This window comes from Camponotus vicinus, unplaced genomic scaffold (genome assembly GCF_025532165.1).
Source record: "Camponotus vicinus isolate PSW18456_S1 unplaced genomic scaffold, iyCamVici1.0 SCAF_4, whole genome shotgun sequence".
Classification (NCBI taxonomy): domain Eukaryota; kingdom Metazoa; phylum Arthropoda; class Insecta; order Hymenoptera; family Formicidae; genus Camponotus; species Camponotus vicinus.
Window position 1 is genome coordinate 21,910,772 of NW_028141976.1, and position 19,726 is coordinate 21,930,497.

At 37.5% G+C, this 19,726-nt stretch overlaps 1 protein-coding gene across 3 annotated transcripts in view; it reads left to right on the top strand.

Annotated features, from left to right (window-relative positions):
- The first annotated feature begins 5,080 nt into the window (after positions 1-5,080).
- The window catches only part of LOC145969901 (A disintegrin and metalloproteinase with thrombospondin motifs 7), a 43,771-nt gene continuing 29,125 nt past the window's right edge, over positions 5,081-19,726 (top strand). The window contains exons 1-2 of one of the 3 annotated variants that reach the window (XM_083096216.1): positions 5,081-5,913; positions 12,237-12,402. In XM_083096216.1, the coding sequence (XP_082952342.1) occupies positions 12,315-12,402 (88 nt within the window). In that variant the 5' untranslated portion in view covers positions 5,081-5,913; positions 12,237-12,314. Of the gene's footprint in view, positions 5,914-5,978; positions 6,178-12,236; positions 12,403-19,726 lie in introns of those variants that run through there. The other 2 variants (XM_083096215.1, XM_083096217.1) reach the window with 2 other exon arrangements.

Sequence of the window (19,726 nt, forward strand, 5' to 3'; positions counted from 1 at the left end):
ATATTATGTGCGGATGTTATTATTCGCATTATTGACAACGATGTTCACTCAATTTTACGCTAGCAATAACAGCGTTTTGCATACACTTGTTGCATCTGACTCAATTCCAATGATAAGAAAAAAATAAAACATTATTGATATTAGAAAACGATTAATTTAAAAAACATCAAAATAAAAAATACAGATAAAATAATCAATGATGTACAAATATTGGAGAAAGTAAATAAATATTGAAAGTAAATAAATAAATTTCAGTATGATATACATATATTATTTTAGTTACATTTTTAATATCAATATTTTTTTCATAAGTTTGAAATTAAATTTGTTTAACCATATGTTCAGTTTATTACTACGAACAAATATTATTTCAAAAAGAATTATTTTCAATAATAAGAATACATTTAAAAAATTATTATAAAGATAAGTTTTCTTTTTACTTCTCAACCCGCCCATCCGATCTAACGGATAAATGTGTGCAAGTCTGCATATGCCCAATTGGACCAAATATGGACTGAATCGGCCTTCGAGAAATGGGTTATAATTTAATCTTATAGTTTTACTTTTCGATCATGTCAAACGCTTGAGCAAAAATAATCGATGCTTTGTTATATTAGATACATTCAAATGAAACATAAAAATTTTTATAGAATAATGACTTTAATCTATGTTTCGATTGAACATAATATATTAAAACTTGAGAATAGTAAATTAAGTAATTTCTACAGCCGCCGCTCTTCTATCTGTGCTAAGAATTGGCAAGAATAGTACATAGATAATCGATAGCTTTGCATATAAAACATAACATCATCAATTTCCGGGCCAAAGAGAGAGTAAGTTCGATGAATAAATTAAACAACGCGGAATCGACCAGTTAGAATCAGCGGCGCCATCGATCAATGATCGCAACAGCTTTACAGTGAAGACAATGAATAAATTACGGGATGATATCCTACAATCAGCAGCATCTATTAATGTGGACACTAAAAACCCGGATCGGATCAATCAGTCCGTTATATATAGTGGCTGTTCGCAAAATAAAAACGTTGGAGCATTTTTATTTTTGAATCCCAAAATACAAACAAGATAAGTACTCATTAAAATTAATATCTATAAAAAAATTTATTTTTTACATTAGCAAATTATCTCATGCAATGTATAACATTATATTGTATAAAAAATTATATATATATATATATATATGTATTGAATTATAATTGATATCAGGTTTTTTATGTTCATTTATAATTGTGTGTTATACTTCTTCTTTCTTCCATTTTTTATTTTTCACAATTATCGATTATCGCATGGATATCTTACTGTCATTGCTGTCTTACTTGTCATAAATCTTAATAAGAGCCGTGTATAAGCTTCGGAATAATAAATATATAGTATTTTTTACTCTTTCTTTTGTACTTCTTCTCTGTCATTTCGCTATATCAAGCAGATCTTGCAGATATATTCGTTCACAGATAAAAGGTGCGGATGGAAAGTTGCGGGTGGTCTTTTCACGCTCATCATTCCGGCTGTCGATGACAACCGGTCGTTGGCCGGTCGGATAATTAAAGACCTACCTGCGAGCGCCAGAAGGGGGGAAGGGGACGTGCTAAATTACCGGGACACGGTGTCTAGGGATGATGCCATGCGAAGGCACCCTGAGGCGATGCGACGGGCCTCGTCGATGCGACGTCATAGCTGGTGGCAATGAAACGGAAAACACGCATCGGCGTATCGAGAGTCACGGCCGGTTATTCGTTTTACAAGCGCGTATCACATATTGGCGACGTTAAACGACCGACGCCAAACGCGAGACGTAAGCGATGAGAGAGAAGGACAGAAGAAACTTGTCTCACCGTTATTTACGGTGGATCACTCGTGGATTTTGCATAAACAGAGCGAGAAAGAGAGAGATTAGGGTGTCCCGACGACGAGAATTTCCTTCCCTAGAATCCCGCCTAATTCTTGTTTATATGACATCGGGGCGCGGTCGAGCGCGACATGAAAAGGGAGTTGGAGAGAGTCTAGGGCGATTTATAAGTGACACTCGCGTAACAAGTAACCCGTATCTATTTATTTATTCAATTGTCTAATTTTTATTCTAATTTTTTATCGAGATTAATTACTGCATTAATTTCGAAAATTATCGCTGACATTTTTTCGATGCATTTTTCGCTCACGCGTTTTACGAAATTGCATTAATTCACATTAATATAATCACATAGATATATAGCGCTCTATATGTCGCTAAATATCGAAAAGTATTCCATGCGTCATGCACATGAATAAAAACTCGATACATTCGAGTACGCTTTCTCTACAACAGACTTAATCAAACGTACATCGATCGATGGAGAGTTAATTCAATGTTATGGCTGTTCGTTTGTCATACTCGAAGAAATGGAGTCTCTAGCATGCGGAGCTAAGTTTTACCAGAGTAGACAAAAACGGAAGATTCACCGCGAATATAGAATAGGTAGTCTGCATGTCTGTATTCTCGAAGTTCATAAGCGATTTCGAGACGCCGTCATTTCACCAGAGATAGTACCTAAAATGCGAGCAACAAATCAACACCGCTGAGCACGCCCCTCTTCCTCTAACCCGAGATCATAACCTCATGAATAATACGATGAAGTCGCGATACCATCGAATCATCGGGTATAAGCGCCGTAGAAGTCGCAGGCGCGACGACGCGACGGTGCTAATTAATCTGGCTCGGTAGTGGCTTTGCGGAACCAGCAAAGGATTTATTGCTTATCCGCGAAGTTGAATCAGCGAATTGAATCGCTTTGTTTGTGAACTGTCAATTGATTTCGACATGATGATCGCGTATTCATTATTAAAACGACGTCGCCGTCAAAGTTATGTTTGTAGCACTATGCTGAAGTCGTTGTAGTTCTATCGAAATCACTCAATGTATTGTTGAAAATCTATTACACAATTACCCGACGGTGACAACGAGCACAAGTCATCACAAGTTTGCATCTCGTCATCATTGTTAAGACCCCGAGAATTAATTGTCCTCGAAAGATATATGACTTTCTTGATAATAAGCAAGTAGCTGGTAGCTATTCGCACGTCCTACGAACTCGCGCTCACGTGGGCCGGCCATTTGTAGATTTTATAATTTATATGATTTTATAATTCATATGATTTCGAGAGCAATCCACTGATCAAGCATTGCACCAATAATGCATATCTATAAGCATAAATATATGATAATTATATCAAGCATATATAAAAGAACTGTTAAGTACTTTCTATCATAGCGCTACATTAAACAACTTCAAAGAAGATAAGAATTTTTAAGATCGATTTTCATAATATCTTGTACACATCCTTCTTATTTTCTTTTTTTTATATAAGATACATACACGAGGAATTGCGTAAAATATCCTTGTCATTCAAACATATAATGATATAAGATATAATTAATTCATATAATAATGCATATTATTTAATCAATTTATAATGTATATTAAATAAACATATTTTCTTCGACAGTTTCTGCTCAATCAATTATCAATCTGTATCGTATTCATTGAATGCTCGTAAAGAAACTATCTTTGAAGCAAAGACACAGTTTTTTGCGCATCTTGGTGTTCTTTAGCGGGAGATTGCTCTTTGGTAACGCTTTCGTATATAATCCCGCCGACATCACCGGTATCTCTTCGATGCTATACACGTGCGATCCCACCTCGCTTCCCATTTCGGCGTTACACGTCAGAGCTCCTTTGCGCGTGGGATGCCGATGGGCTCGATTTCAGTCGAGCGAACTCAATGAGGAGAGATACAATCCACTGGAGAGTGCCGGAGTATCTCGGGACCGCTTGCGAAATCGGAACGAATACCTCCGCGAGAACGAGACGAGAACGAGACGGGAGTACGAAGGGGGACGGTGGATCGAAAGGATTAAGAATGAACGTAACGATAAATTTATCACTGTCTGAGGAAGAAAGGAATAGCCGACGTTGCATACATATTAGAGTATCGGATCGGGAATGGAAACGCCTGTCACGTAAGATAGACGCGATTTTGCGATATCATGCTTCGTGTCTTTTCTTCATGCTCTACCCCAATCTCGATCCGTCGATTAAATGTACAGGATGTAAGAACAAAATTGAATACGAAGCGAAATAATTTCGTAAAAGATATAGATAGACAGTAACATGAAAAAGAGATGAAAACAAAAAAGTAGGTATCTTTTGACAGATGATTTAAAATATTTTTTATAGACATCAATTATCCATATTACATACTTTTTATCTTCCTATTTCATTAATTCCCGTGTTAGATCGATTTTTACTGGAAAAAAAAATTAATCCGGGCATTTTTCTTCCGAAAACTGCAAAGTTGGATTTGTGAGCCGATGGTGAAATTAATTTCACTGAGATCTCTATCTTTCACAACCGCGTGCTCCGGCTGCTGCACTTTTTTCTTTATCGTCGGCGTCTGGAAAAAGTATTACCGGCAGTATCGGCTTAATGGTTCCGTCGAGAGGATAAAACGGTATATCGTGCAATTAATCCGAAAGGATCGGCGGAGCGTGTCATAAGCGCTCGTAAACCCAGGAAACATTTTCTCGCGTGTCTTCTGACGTAAGAACGAAGCACTAATAAAAAGATATGAAAGGAAATTGCGCTGTAAGGCCACTAGTCAAAATGATTGATCTTGACAAACGCCGAAATCGAAGCGTAACGCAAGTTCTCTATTCGACTAACCTGAAAAGACACTCATGAATGATGCAGAATATAAGCCATTCAATAAATTCCATTATAATTCCATTTTTCCTCGCTCGCTGAAGAGATCAGCATATTTTCATCCATTTCGTGCAGTCCATTCCGGACTAGTCTGGAGAGTTATGGATTCGAGAACAAGAACGTACCACTTCATAGGCTCTCGTAAAATCAGGAAGAATCCTCTCGGAGGCGCGCGCGAGAAGAGTCGCGAAATGGAGAAGGAGCCGCTAGAACGAGCGAGAGAAGTAGAGGGAGATGGCAAGGCGGACGGAAGGCGACCGAAGGAGAGAGGCGTACAGAAAACGGGTCCACGGCTGGGTGGAGAAACTAGTCTCACCTAGTAGATCGCCCTGTCGCGGTGTGTGCTTTCGCGGGCGGCCGACAGACGCGAACGAGAGTAGGAGGAGGGAACGCGAGTTCCCTTCTACGCAACGCGAGAGAGAGAAGGCGGAAAAAAAGAGAGGCGAAAGAGCACGCACACGTACGCACGAGGATACACACGGTCACGAATGCGTGTTCACGTATATACGCATGATCGTTGCACATATGTGTGAGCACCAGGAGGAAACGCACGTACGTGCAGAAGAAGTCGAGAAAGAGAAAAAGAGAGAGAGAGAGAACAACTGGGGGAGAGACAGAGATGAAGTGAGAAAGAGAGAAGCGAGGGAGGCAGAGAGACGGACCGTGTGTATGTACCACCAGAAGAGTGTACCAGGCTACTAGTGTTGTGACGGCGATCGTGCCCACGACTTCTCCGGCGGGCCGGCATCCGCGTTCTATTCGTCTATCTTCCTCTTCGTCGTGACCTCCCTGATCTTCGGCGTCACGTCGAGCTCCCTTCTCACCCTCTGAAGGCCCCTTGGTGTCTTCTTCCTCGTTGGGAACGATTCCTCTTACTCTACTCTCAATATCTTTCCTTCTCTTTATCGTAGAGACTTCTTTCTGTCTCCTTTCTTTCCTTTCCCTCCTTCAGCCTCGGTACGATTCTGCGACACGCGCCTTTACTTCCGGCCGAAAAGTGAAGGCTCGGAAGCGAGCCAGTGCACTTTGCCGCGGCTGAAGGTATACCGAAGGTGTCGTCGTAAAGTGCGCGCGTGATCAAGCTTGGTGTCCACGCGCGTACGAGTGCAGGTGCTCCGGAAACACACGCCACGTGCTGCAGAAATGTCATCGCTGGGTATGTGACTTGCATCGCGATACGACGAGATTTCCATCATTTTTTACAAGCGGCAAATGTCAACAGCATAACGCGAAATATCTTTCGCGAATGACGTATTATATGGATCTTACGACTTTGGCTAACGAGCCGAGTTACAACGTAGCCACGTGTTCGCGCTGCATCCGCCTCGCGTGTGGAATTCCTAAGTTTATCTCCACGATTTGTGTCATATCCAGAACGCGTACTGGATTGTCGATGCAGAAAAGCGAGTCGCCGATAAAGGTGCTAGATCACGTCACACTGCCGCCTTCGAGGTTTCAAATTAAAATGGTCATATATGTGTGTGTGCGCTGTTTTTTTATAGTCATTGCATATTTTTATTAGCTTACTTTTATTGATTGATTTATAAAAAAGAAATGAATATATATTTTTTTACTTTCAAAATATACTTGATTAATGATATCACTTCTTTCATCAAATGCGAATTATATAATGATATTAAAAATCATCATCGTTGTGTCATTTCAAATGAATGAGTAAAATTCGTCTCGTAAAAGTCATGACAATAAATGATTTATTCTCTCTTTCTTCTACATTAAAAGATACGATAACAATAAATCACACACACAGTACAGTACAGTATGTTTGAGCAAATCCATTCAAAAAGTGACAAATTCCTAAATTCATTTTTTTACGTGATTGCATAATTTGCTATGCAGAAAAATCTCAGTGTCATCAATGGCTTCGTTTATCTTGCGCCAGATGAAAGAATAAAAATTGTGCATCACCGTAAACGGCAAATATTTTTTTGATAGATAAAGAGTTCTTTCTTCCAGTTGCGAATTTCATTGTGATGCACGAAAAAATAACGCTGTCCATAAATCTCGAAGAAATTACGTAAATGACATTCATCTTAAATCACATTTACACGTCTACTCGTAATAAACGGCTGCAAATTTTCCGACGGAAATTTTGCGTAACGTGAATTACATTCTTCTGACAGCGAGTCTTTTATTAGACGTTTCAAGTAAATTGCTAATTTATTTACAACATGTACAAGCATTTTCAACTTACGCGAAATGTGTAGAATACACTGATGTTACTGTGCACGTGTTTCAACCGTCCTAATCTTTGTAATTCGTAAAATTTTATTAGCTCTAATATCTCAAAGTCCTCCTGATCGTATTTCAAGAAATAATAGATATTAGTAACATTGTGTATAAAATCACCGTAATTAATCGCATATATCGATTCTTCGCTCGATTATCGTTGAAAAAATCGATGTTCAAACGATTTCCATATATCGTTTCGTATTATGAACAATATATGGAAATCGTTCACTTTACGTCCTTCGACCAACTTCCATTTTTCATCAAATTAATAATTTTCCACGAACGACAAAGATGTTTAGATTCTCGTATCGGTAGCAGTTACCCGCGAGCCGCCCGACTTGTTTTTCTGCGTTACAGAAAGCATCGCCCGAGGAAATGTATCGGGCGTTCCGGATCATCTGCGATTTTACATTGACATGTACGCTTAATGGAGCGAATATCGTATATTCATCGAACGCGACACGCCCGCGCGCCGGATAATCATGCGATCTTAATTGGTCATAGCTACAAATCATATAGCAGTGTTCTCAACAGTAAACAGCAGGAAAGTATCAAGATTAAATTTGTCGATTGCCAAAAATCAGTAATTTTTTCGCATGTGATAAAATTTCCGCTTTAAAAATCATCGCTGTTCTTAAATAAATTCCCGAGATTTTAAAGTCATAGATGCAGCCACTCAAGATCAAATTTACCTCTCATATGTGTAATTCGCGATCATTCAGCTCTGGCGCGGGAGAGAGCGCATTAATTAATCAAAATAGGTCAGCATTATTTGCTGAATGAAAACCCGCTATTTGCACATCGTATACCTTTCTTATAATGCCGGATGCAGAAAAATGGTCTTACTCTTACGTCATTATGTTGTTACACGTATCACGATAATGATAACCCGACAACGGCGGTACGTCAGCGCGTTCAAGGAGTTGCATATCAAATCGAAAGTCAACAAATTATGCTGCAGTTAATGAGAGACTTGTTTCGACTTCGAAGAAAGCCACGTAATTATTAAATCGTTAAGGAGGACCGTACACAGACAGGTACATCGCTTCTCGCGATCTCGCATGTGAGGATAATTTTCTGATGTTCAAATTATCGTTAACACTGAGTTCGATAGTTGGTCGCATCAATGATAATAGCAACAATCGTTTGTATTTCTAGGTGATCAGAATAAAACTTTGCATTTTTAACAGCGTTAAACAATATAAACAATGCATTAACAAATTATTTTAAAAGAAAGTTTAGCATATTTAATCGCAATTATCTTCTAAAAATCATTACTTAATCATTAAATTTTATTTATAAATTATTTGCAATGAAACAAATTTCAACAAATTCAGTATTTTTATATTTAAAATGAATATTGTGGTATGTGTGTGTGTGTGTGTGTGTGTGTGTATGTGTGTGTGTGGTGTATATATATATAATATATATAATATATAGTTTTTCGTAAATTAATATTAATCGTACTTTATAAATATTATCTAGTATATAAAAATTAGGTATGTTCGAGGATTATAAAGGAAACTTTAATAATAATATCACTTTGCTTGATTTAATGAAGATCTAACAAAAAGCTTTTTATATATGCTTTTATTCTATAAACTTCTGATAACTGAAATATTTAAAAATATTTTTATCATTGCTGTATAACGAATAAAAGAGATGAACCATATTCTTTATGTAAATAAACGTAAGTAATTCATAACGTTGAAGAAGTAACGCGAATAAATGTAATAATTCTATTTTATTTAATTACTTAAACTATACAAGACGCGCGCGCAAGTATTATAAAAATTTCTAGCACATTTCGCGTTTAAATAAACTAATATAAAGTTACTGCACTATAAATTTTTCCTATTTTCTCCATTTTCACCTTAGCCATTGCATTTATACTCTTAATTAAGAATTACATGCGTATTAATTTTAGTCTAATATTTATACTGTTATAATTATATTGTTTATCATTCAAGTACATTTCTCATTTGTGATTTATACGAAAATAATTTTATTTTATAAATTTCTATTTAAATTAATATAAAAATTCCTCACGAAAATATTTCAAAACACTTTTAAAGTCAACAAAATAAAAATTTTTAATAAATCATATTTTTTATTATTCTATTTAAAAGATTCCGACGTAAAAATTTCGTAGTAAAATCCTCTGTATATAATATAAACTACTAAATTATTATAAAAAAGGAGTTAGTTATTATTAGTAAGTTATTATTAATTAATTATTATTAGTTAGTATTATTTCATTAAAAGAGTCTTCAATATTTTAATAGATCTCTCTTTCATATTTTTGCAATTTCTAAGAAAGAGAGAAAGAGAGAGAGAGAGAGAGAGAGAGAGAGAGAGAGAGAGAGAGAGTGTGTGTGTGTATAATCTTATTTTCTTAAAAATATGCTGATATCATCACCACTCGTATAATAATAATACCAATGAGTAAACATGATTAATTTTAAGAGAAAGGAATATAAAATATAATTTTTTTATATTACTTCAATTTATCATTTAGCGAATAATAAAAATATATCCTAGTATTCGGCATTTTACTTTTATGTTTGCATAAAAAATCAACATAAATATTTATTTATAAATATCGACAATACATTCTCTCTCTCTTTCTTTTTTTTCTCTTTCTCTTTCCTTCTCTTTTTCTTTCTCTCTGCCAATAATCTTGCGATCAATACTTTATTAGAACTTATAATGATACATAAATCTAATAAAAGAGTGAATCTCTCTCTCGTTCGTTTACACTCGCGTGAAATCACTAGACCGCAGAATTATACGCATAAATATTATATGTATTTTTATTTTGTAAATACAAGTAAAATATCGCAATGCGAAGCATACACACACACACACACACACACACACACACACACACACTATATATATATATATATATATATATATATATATATATATATATATATATATATATATATAATAGCTATCGCTCACAGATAAAAATTATCATTAATAAAAATTTTATTTATATATATGGCTGCTTAGTTTATCAGAGATGCACGATGAAAATTATAAAAAAATACATTACAAACTTGATCATTTGAAACATGTAGATGTAGTTTTTTTATATTCGATATTCACAAAAGAGAAAGAACGCAAGAAATATTTTTTCTCAAATAATCAAGTGGATCATATGACGATTTTATTATTATTTACAGCAGTAGTAACAATTTACTTATTTTTTCGTTTTTCGTTTTTCCTTTTCGCGAATTTCGATATTTCCACGCATATATATCAATAATGACCGGAAATGGATTTCCTGTGATTGTTATTTTATTTTTTTGATTGTAAATTTTCCTCTTTTTTTCTACGAGGAAATAAATATTTATTCAAGACACAGCGCAAAATCGCCCACCTTCGAATATCAATTAGAGACATATATTCCGAGTTGGGCGCAGAATGTATGCTTATTCGCCATAGATTCTCACCATTCTCTGTGGCATTCGTGCCATTAATTTAACATTGGTGTCCTCATCTTATGTGATATTTTACAGGCGTGACAACTCAATCGAGACGACGCGAGATACTTTAAAACATACACCGCACTTATTAATATTCCACGGTTGTACTGTAAGTGTTTACGTCTGTTACTAACACGGCATACAATCATCAAGTACATGCTTATAATTTATGCACCGCAACATTCGCACTTGCTTTGAGAATAAGGGCAAATTCCCAACAGCTTTAATTAATTTTAATTATCGCGTGATGCTAAATTTTAAAACACAGGTTATAATATTGTTTATAACGTTTATGCGTTGTTTTTGATTCTCATCATAATATTGTGCTTTTATTTCTAGGACAATGTTACAATGTTGTTGCGTGTACTAATTTAAAATAACATGAAACTTTATACAAATTTTGCTTTTCATAGCAAAAAATATTATGACAAAAAACATTAAATATCAAAATTAATTATATTCACGAATCTTTTTATGATTTTTTTATTAAAATAAATTTGACCTGACTTTTATAATTTTCTTTTCAACGACTAGATTGTTAAAACATGTGTTGTCCTTATCTCATTCAATGGATCAGAAAAAAGATATATCGACAAATATTCATTGATATATGTCCATTCCTGTGCTCGTACATGCGAAGTCTATTTGTGTTCGAATTGACAGATATTCCCGCGAGACTAATTACCAATTCCGCATCGCATTAATGAACTTGCTTTGACTTTCCCCCACCCAATATATTATCTCGGCTGCAAATCTTTCCTGTGCTTTCACGGAACATCTAGTTTGATTTTAATGTGGAAGTGTCTCTTGAAAGAAACACAAATTACTCGTGTGGATTAAGTAATTTATGTGACGCAGTATCACCACATTCGTGCATTTCATCAAATATATTATAAAATCCGAACTTTACAGTTGATATTAATTAACCAGTTATTAAAAATCTATACTACAAATTATGAGTTGTCCTTGTCGCTGAAGTTATAAGTTATAAGTCTGCATGAATGCAAATCTTGACGTTCTCCTCATGTAGTCGAGATTATGATAACTATTTTTAACGGCTTAGCATATTTAAATAAAAATTTTAATAAGCATCCATCGACATCCTCATCATTTAGATTGCATTTTTTTCGATGGAACCTAATTCTATTGTCTGCGAGAAATATAAAAAATATAATATCTCAAATCGAACTCTGGCTTTAACACGGGTAAAAGAATTCAGTGGTTTGTTGGGTTCGATCGTTGGCATGGTTGAACGAATTCCAATTATCGTAACTATGGAGCGTCACCACAAAACGACCCTGAAGCTTAGTAGCTAACGTACCCAAGAAAATCGAGAAACATTATTATATACGAGAATAAGCCTCACGTATAAAAAATATGAGACAAAACTGATTCTTATTCTTTCTTTCGTAAAAATTTTTGTTTAGAACAGGAGATAAAAAATAAAGAAATATCTTACTTGTTTTATTCTAGTAGAAAGAATGTGCAATAAAATTCTCATTTCACCCCTCGTTCGACCTATAAGATTTTTCTGCCGGATCACGATTAAAGAGAGTTTAATTAAGTACTTTTTTATGAATTATCTTCCTATGATTTGCGCGCGCACGTAGCCGGAACATCCGTTAAACTCAACAAAGCTTTAATTTGTAATTTAAATCGCGGAAGTAACCCATTTGCTATGTAATGAGAAAATTTAATGAGAAATTCATACTGCGGTCATATGTGCGTGTTTCAGAATAAAGGAGAACATCGGCAGACATCAAGAAGATCGCGTTTCATTTTAACAAGAAATACGTCCAATTCAGCGCCAATCATGCGGTATCTATTATCCATGCTCCAAGTTTTAATCATCGTGGTGCAACACAATCCCGAAGCCCGACAACGTGTACCTAATGTCAGAGGTGAGTTTTATATTAATTATATATCTTTATTTATTGTCATATTAATACTTTGTCATATTAATTATGCGATTTAGCGGTAATATTGTAGCCTTGTTTAATGATTTTGATTTAACGGTATAGAAAAATGATGCCGAACTTGATATTTATTATCTGATATCGAGACTTTTCAATTTTGAAAAGAAATTCAATTTTTCGAAACCGAAAGAGACGACGATTCCGTCAAACAAATTCGAGTCACATGCAGGCTCACGTCCACTTTCTCGAGTTTCTTGAGAAAGACTCGCATGAAAAGAGCCCGCGGCGGGTTCTCGGGCAGAAGCCTTACCTTTGCGGGACGCGATCCTATTAAGAGTAAGAGCGAGTCGTACAATATAAGCGCGATGCTGGATTTTGCAAGCGACAAAGTAAAGAAGGAAGAAATGAAATAGCAGAAAGAATCGGACGCGCAATTCCTTCGAGTGACCAGCAGGATGTGCCGTAAAATGCTAATTCGCGACTTATTTATACGTCGGGACATCTTAATGGCTGTTAAAGGCTCATGCTGATTTTTAATTATGTCAATAAATATACTTCGAGCGTGTGTTGTGCAGTAGTGGCTTAGGCCGTTATGCGGCTCCATAAATTGATCGTCATTCAGTAATGCTCGAGATGCGACATGAATATTGTACCCGGTTTTGATGTCGCTACGCGATTTCGCTGATCTTATCGGAGAATATCGGCCAAACGCAAAGCCATCGGCTGGCATACAGCCAATCGACATAACTTTTAGCGCTGCTTCTGACGTGTTGTACCGTGCAAGAAATGCTGATTCCGCGAAGCTGCAACGTCGATGTTCGCAAAGTCTGCTAGTCTTAAAGCAATTCAACACTGCTAAATGTATATCAATATAGCTGATAAATTCAGATTTCGAATGCAGTTTACATTAATGTAAATACAATTATCAATATATTTATTCACGATGATAGAAGCGCAATTGCCATAAAATGAATTTTTTCATATCCAAATGAAAGATCGAATATATTAAAATACCAAGGACTGCAACTCGAAATTTATGGTCTTTGTCATAGTTTGGAATGTCTTAAGCGCCATTTACGCGATCCACTTACGTCGAATCGTTTGTCAACCGTGTATCCAGAAGTACGACATGTCGGAGTGATGGATGCGTTCTTTCTTTCCTGGGTTTCTGTCGTTCTGAACGTACGTTCGGCCGATAGACGAAACCCTTCTACTGTGAGCTACTTCGTTAATTCGTACATTGAACGCTTTCTCGGAGACAAAAGTCCTCCGACATAGTGACGCAGGAAGACGAATGTTACGAGCAAAAAAATAAACAAAAAAGATAGAAGTTGTTAAATACAAAAACGTTAGCAAGCTTCGAAAGACAATACCAAGAGAACAGAAGTAGTCTCAGCTCAATGTCATACCGAGAAGTTGGCGTTGCACTGAAAATTTCAAGTCCTTTTCAATGTAAATCGCTGTCGTCGGTAGCTTCCCCTAATGAGGCCGGTCATTGGTAAATATTTATACGTTTGGGCGAGGAAAACAATGGGAGACGTCGAATTACATGACTAAGAAAGGAAAAGAGAAAGAGAGGGAGAGAAACGTGCCGGACGTGCCGTTTCGAAATTACCTTCTCGTTAGGGGGTAGTTATTATGATCAGGGAAAATTACACGCCACGCGCGCGGAGGACTTGTTTACTGAACACCATGGCCTGAAACTCCGGGCCGAGTAACTGACAAGGGTAATTTGTCCGGCTCGCAATAACCACCGGCGTCTCTCTTTGGTGATTGCGGAATTATTAACTCGCCGGCGGTAACATAATGACGAGACATTAGTACGGTTTGCGCCTCATCGCGTCCATTACCTTTCTCTTTCTTTTTCTTCTCTTTATCTCTTCTCAATTTGGGAATTAACCGTCACATCGGCATAAAAGGGAGAAATTATTATTCCATTTGTGATCGTTTTCAATGAAGTGAAAAGTCCTAGAATCGACAAGGGATAAATTTGTCGAGTCGAGCTAAACCATCGGCCATATGTTGCTGCAATAAAGCGGGAAAGCGTTTCATTGTGAGCCGTAGGGACGTAATCAACTTGAGAGCGTTCTTTCAAAGTATCCTGAATGCGTTTACCAATCCTATAAAGATCACTCTCGAAAATGACGTATGCCTTCGCCGCTTTTGTCTTTGTTTATACACGTCACGTTGTGGCCGCCGTATGCAATCAATTTTTCGATTGAAAACATATTCGACCCTGCCTCTATCTCCGACTAGTATAGACTATTGTTTGAAATTGGTTTCCTCGGGATTGAATATGGAATCATAAAATCGTTTAGACACAGGCCGATTGGAATACATATAATTGTTCAGAGTAACCCAATTTAAATGTCAGCTACGCTCGTTACACAAATTCTAACACTTTTTATATCGGACAAACACGGTACATGAATTTTCGTCGGATAAAAAAACAATGCAAAATAGCCTAGCGCAATATTCTGATAAAGCAAATTGGAAAATGATTGGTAAATAAATATATGCTCGAAAATTCGAAAATAAAATTTCGACTGTGTTTTGGTACGTAAATAAAACGCTCAGGACCAAGCAAAATATTATAATTCCGAAATATTCGACCATCAAGAAAATCACGTATGCTTTTTTTTTATCTTCCGGTGGGAATCATGGACCTGCGATGGCGCCAAACGTTCGCAAAATCGACCATGAGGAGGAGAAGAACGTCTGAGTAAAACCAACACAACGAGGCGCCCATTCATAGCCTGAACACGTTGAAAAATCGTTCGCTCGTTCGCCGCATAAATGCGCACGGCTCGGCCGAACGGCGTGGGCGTCACGTATATATCTGTGGCGGTATATTATAGTAACGCGTACAACTTTGCAAATGCAGTGACGACGCATCCGAACGCACCTGTACAAAGACACACGGATGTATGCGTAGGCAAACGCTGTCAATGGATCGCGTTACAATCTTGTCACTCTCGTGTTAGATTTCTTTTCCTCTTCGTTTTCTCTTCAGCGGGTTTTGATCTCGGGCAAGACGATGATGCAACGTGTGATAGTGCGAAATGAAAAATAACTCACGTACGCACCTGAAAACGTGCAAAATCCAAAAACAGGCTGCAATAGTCACGTCACGTAGACACATCGCGTAGGCACCTCGGTGACAATGATCTCCGATTTTCGGAAACATCATCGCGATTTGTCTTTGGTTTTAATATTGCAGAGTTGTTCGATTTGGCTATCTGGGTGTCTTTAATAGTTGATCGTAGATTTGCATAATTTGCATCGAAGAAGTATGATAATACTGATGATATAAATTTCAAATAAAAAAGGTAAAAGGCAAATGGAAACATGAAAATATGAAAATATCGTATCTTTTATCACACGCTTATGATAATGATGTTTTTGGGTCAAATAAAAACTTTATGTGTGTTGAAACCACTTGCAAAACTAGTAGTCCCCTTTACGTTAAAGTGAATAATATAAATAAAAATAAAAGAATTGCTCTTCATTAACATCAAAGAAAAATTTAAGTCGACACAAGTCAAGTTTTTCTGTTGTAATTTCACGGCCAGTTCTTTCTATTCTTATTAACACATGTGATGTTTATTATAAATAAAACGTACGAAAAAGGTCAGCTGCATCGAATCTCTCGCTATAATAACCCACGCATATCTTTTTTACCTCCGTTTAACGTTCGCAATATAAATCATAAGAGAATCGTGCATGTATACCGACACAAGAGAAAGATTCAATGGGCGATACGTAATACAAACATTGCTTCGTAACCGGCCATTATGACAGGTACAGCGACGACCCTGCTTGCGACTTAACGCGATATTGTGCCCAGATGCGTTAGGTGCATCTATCTCTTTGCGAGATAATAAATTGCGAACATAACCAGCCATTTACTTTAGTACACTTATTCCCTGTGGCCGCATGCTACATGGACGTGCCGCCTTATCTCGGTAATCATTTCTGCGGAACAAGAACTACGAAGATATTTCTCTCAAGAACCGTCACGGTTCTGATACAGTGCCGGTGCATCGCAAGAATCCAGATATTTCCTGTAACTTACTGTATATTTTTGTTGTTCTGTATCTAAATCCACGAGTCACGAGCAACAGCGCGACAACAAAGATCTGGTTTATTGGAGAAATAAAACTTTATATACCGGTTTTAGGAGACGGTAAGGAGCGATTTACGATTTATTTCGAGCACGATGCGAAGGTAATTCGCAATATTTAATAATTTTATAAATAGAAACGAAAATGCGCCTTAAAGAGAGAAACAGGGAGAAACATTGAGAGGAACTCTGGCTCGATCAACACTTCGTTTCCGGCGAAATTTCATTCACGTCACGTTCGAGGACTCTCTAAAGTCTCAAATTAAATCAGCTATGCGTAAAATTGCAAGCGCGACTGTTAATTCATCTCTTAGCATATCCACGGAGGATGAAATATGACGCTACAGTTTGCACCGGTGCCGAGCAGAATTGCGCATCATATACGGTCTCTATTCCCCGTGGAACGCAGGAGAACATCGTCGTCGTCGAGTAAACTCGGATGTGCCATCGACACGTGAGAAATTTTCCCGCGTCGTCCGACTTGACATCGCTGTCACTTATCGAACATGTAAACTACCTGCCACTGTGTTTTCCGGCCAGGACAGTGCAATAACGGACTTCAACGGATTTCCCTAGGGCTTGCGCGTTACGATATCTCTCACGATAGAAACGATGAACTCCCCTCGCGGAGACTCCCGAAGACGACGCGTCGCACGCTTTGATCAACTTTATATATTACACCAGTTGCAGCGGTGCGAGTTATGCGCAGCGAATGCATTGTATTTATGAACAAGCAACTCACCTTTTAAAGTCGAAATCGTGGCGTCTCATCGACGGACGAATATCCGTAGAACGTGCGAGTATCCGTGGGTGAGTTCATGCCAGGTATCTCTCGAAAAAGATCACTCCTGCAACATGCTCCACAGCGACCGCGTGGGTTTTATTCGTTATTACTGATCGGCCACGACCCACGCTTTCGACAGCATCTTCGTCCTGTCTGCCCCCGCAGGTTCGAATCAGTCACTTTTTTCTCGTAAAAAGTATATGTCACTCCCGCTAATTGTAAGTGGCGAAATAATAGTAACTGCCTGTAGCGGCGTTTACGAGAGAAGATCGTTTCGCGACCTTGTAGTTGGCTCCGTGCGTAAATCACAAGAAAATATCGTTCGGAAAATTGATCGGGAATGAAAAAGTACCGATCGGTAAGGTGCTACTTTTCCTCCTCTTCTGAAAGCCAGTTTGCTTTTACGGTGAAGCTTCGAATTATACCGATAATCGAAACTGCGCTTCGTGAATTACGCGTCGTTGCGAAAGGATTGGATCCGTTCCAAATGCGACACCGCCAGTCAATCACCCTGACAATGAGATGTTTATGTATTCGTATTTTTCTCATTTACAAATATATATATTTGTCGTATTTTAACGTTAGACTGTCTAAAATCATTGCTTCAAATTTGATCCCCCCGATCGGAGATAATTTTTATAATGATTAGCCTAACGCAGTGGTCAACGTCCTCATTCGCTTAAAACGTAGAAAGTGTCGAACACACAGTTACAACGAAAGATTGCGCATCGAGAGTATCGCTTAGTCTGTATCCGCCCACGCACGAGCATCGATCCAGCGAGGACGGCGGCATTGAAGAATAATCCTGTCGGCCGATACACTAATACAGGCCACTCGCGTCCAATCTCCGCGCGAGACCACCGATCCGCAAAAATTAAATTCAATTAATTATGAACCGGCGTTATCGCGGATTCCTCCAAGACTGATCAGCATATCTGCTCGAGCGCGACCGAATCGCGCGATGAAACACGCACTGCGACGCGAGCAAATTTGTGCGCGCGAGTGCAATGCGCGCGGCTAAATTAACGGGGGCACAGACAATAATTAAGTTGTACCACTGGTGATTAATCGTCGTCTCCGGTCGACCTAACTACATTTCATCCCGAGCTAGGCCGTGCGACGAATATTGCCGTGCGATGTATGTAATGTGTTTCACGTATATACGCTCGAGCGTGTTTCATTACGCGGCAATCGGGAAAATTAAATACTGAATCGTCACGAACATAAGGAGATGAGGAAAATCGTCGTACGAACGACACGGCCATTTGGAATGATTATACCATAAATTGGATATTGCGTCTAACGATCTCCCTTATAATAGCAACAGCAACTTTTATGTATTATACTTTGGGAGAATTAGTATCGAGCGCGTATTTATTACGCTAGTATCCGGCACGTAGCACAAACTTTGTTATCACTCGTTATTTCGTTTTACCGATATTATTTGTTAAGGTTGTTTCCAGCCGGATATCGATTGGAATGTATAATCTCCACAATAATTGCAATTATAATTAATTGGTATAATATTAGATATTCCCATTATTAATTGCAATAATATTAGAACACGTATGTAGAGTATAAACGTTATCTCCAAATGCTACTTGTTATGATTTTACAACACACATAGAGAGGATTATATTAATCAAACAAATTTCAACCGCATAAAATATCTTAATTTGAAAATTATATCCAGACTCATCGCGTTTCCATGAAAATTAAGCGAGGCAATATCCAAACGATTTGTCAACCGGTTCAGGCAAATTCTTTAATGATCCCTATTGATCTCATTTGATCGCGAGGATAAACCACAAGTGCCGCATTAACCGCATCCGCGGGAACCTTGGGCGCGGCTTGTTTAATCAAAGCTATCTTGTTCGCCGTAAAAGCGAGACCAGCTGTTGTGGCTCGATAGTATGGCAAGCGCGACGAGTTTCGAGGCGTACAGTGCAACGTTTGTATAAAATCGAACAGCGATGTACTCTACACCTCGGATTTTCGAGAATACACTGTTGTTCAAGAACCATCTTGATTGACTGCGCGTGAAACGTTAACTCTTCAAGTAATTCGTCGAAGTGAGATACGTTGCATGTTAATTTTGCGAATCTGATGAACGAGTTTAATTACGTGTTCCCGATTTCCGCGAAGCACTGTCGCAGTAACTGACAGAAGTTTATTTCTCAAATCTAAAATTTTCTTTGTTTATGCTCCTCTTAACATTTTACACTGGGGGCCTATGATATCGTATAAAATCATTATTTTTTTATAATCCTGAAAGGGGAAAGCATTGAACCTCTGCTATATAATAAGTTGAATTAATTATTAAAATGATTAAGCATTCTCCTTTTAATTCCAACAATCAAGAAAAAAAAAATTTATGGCAGAGATTATATAAAATTTTAAAA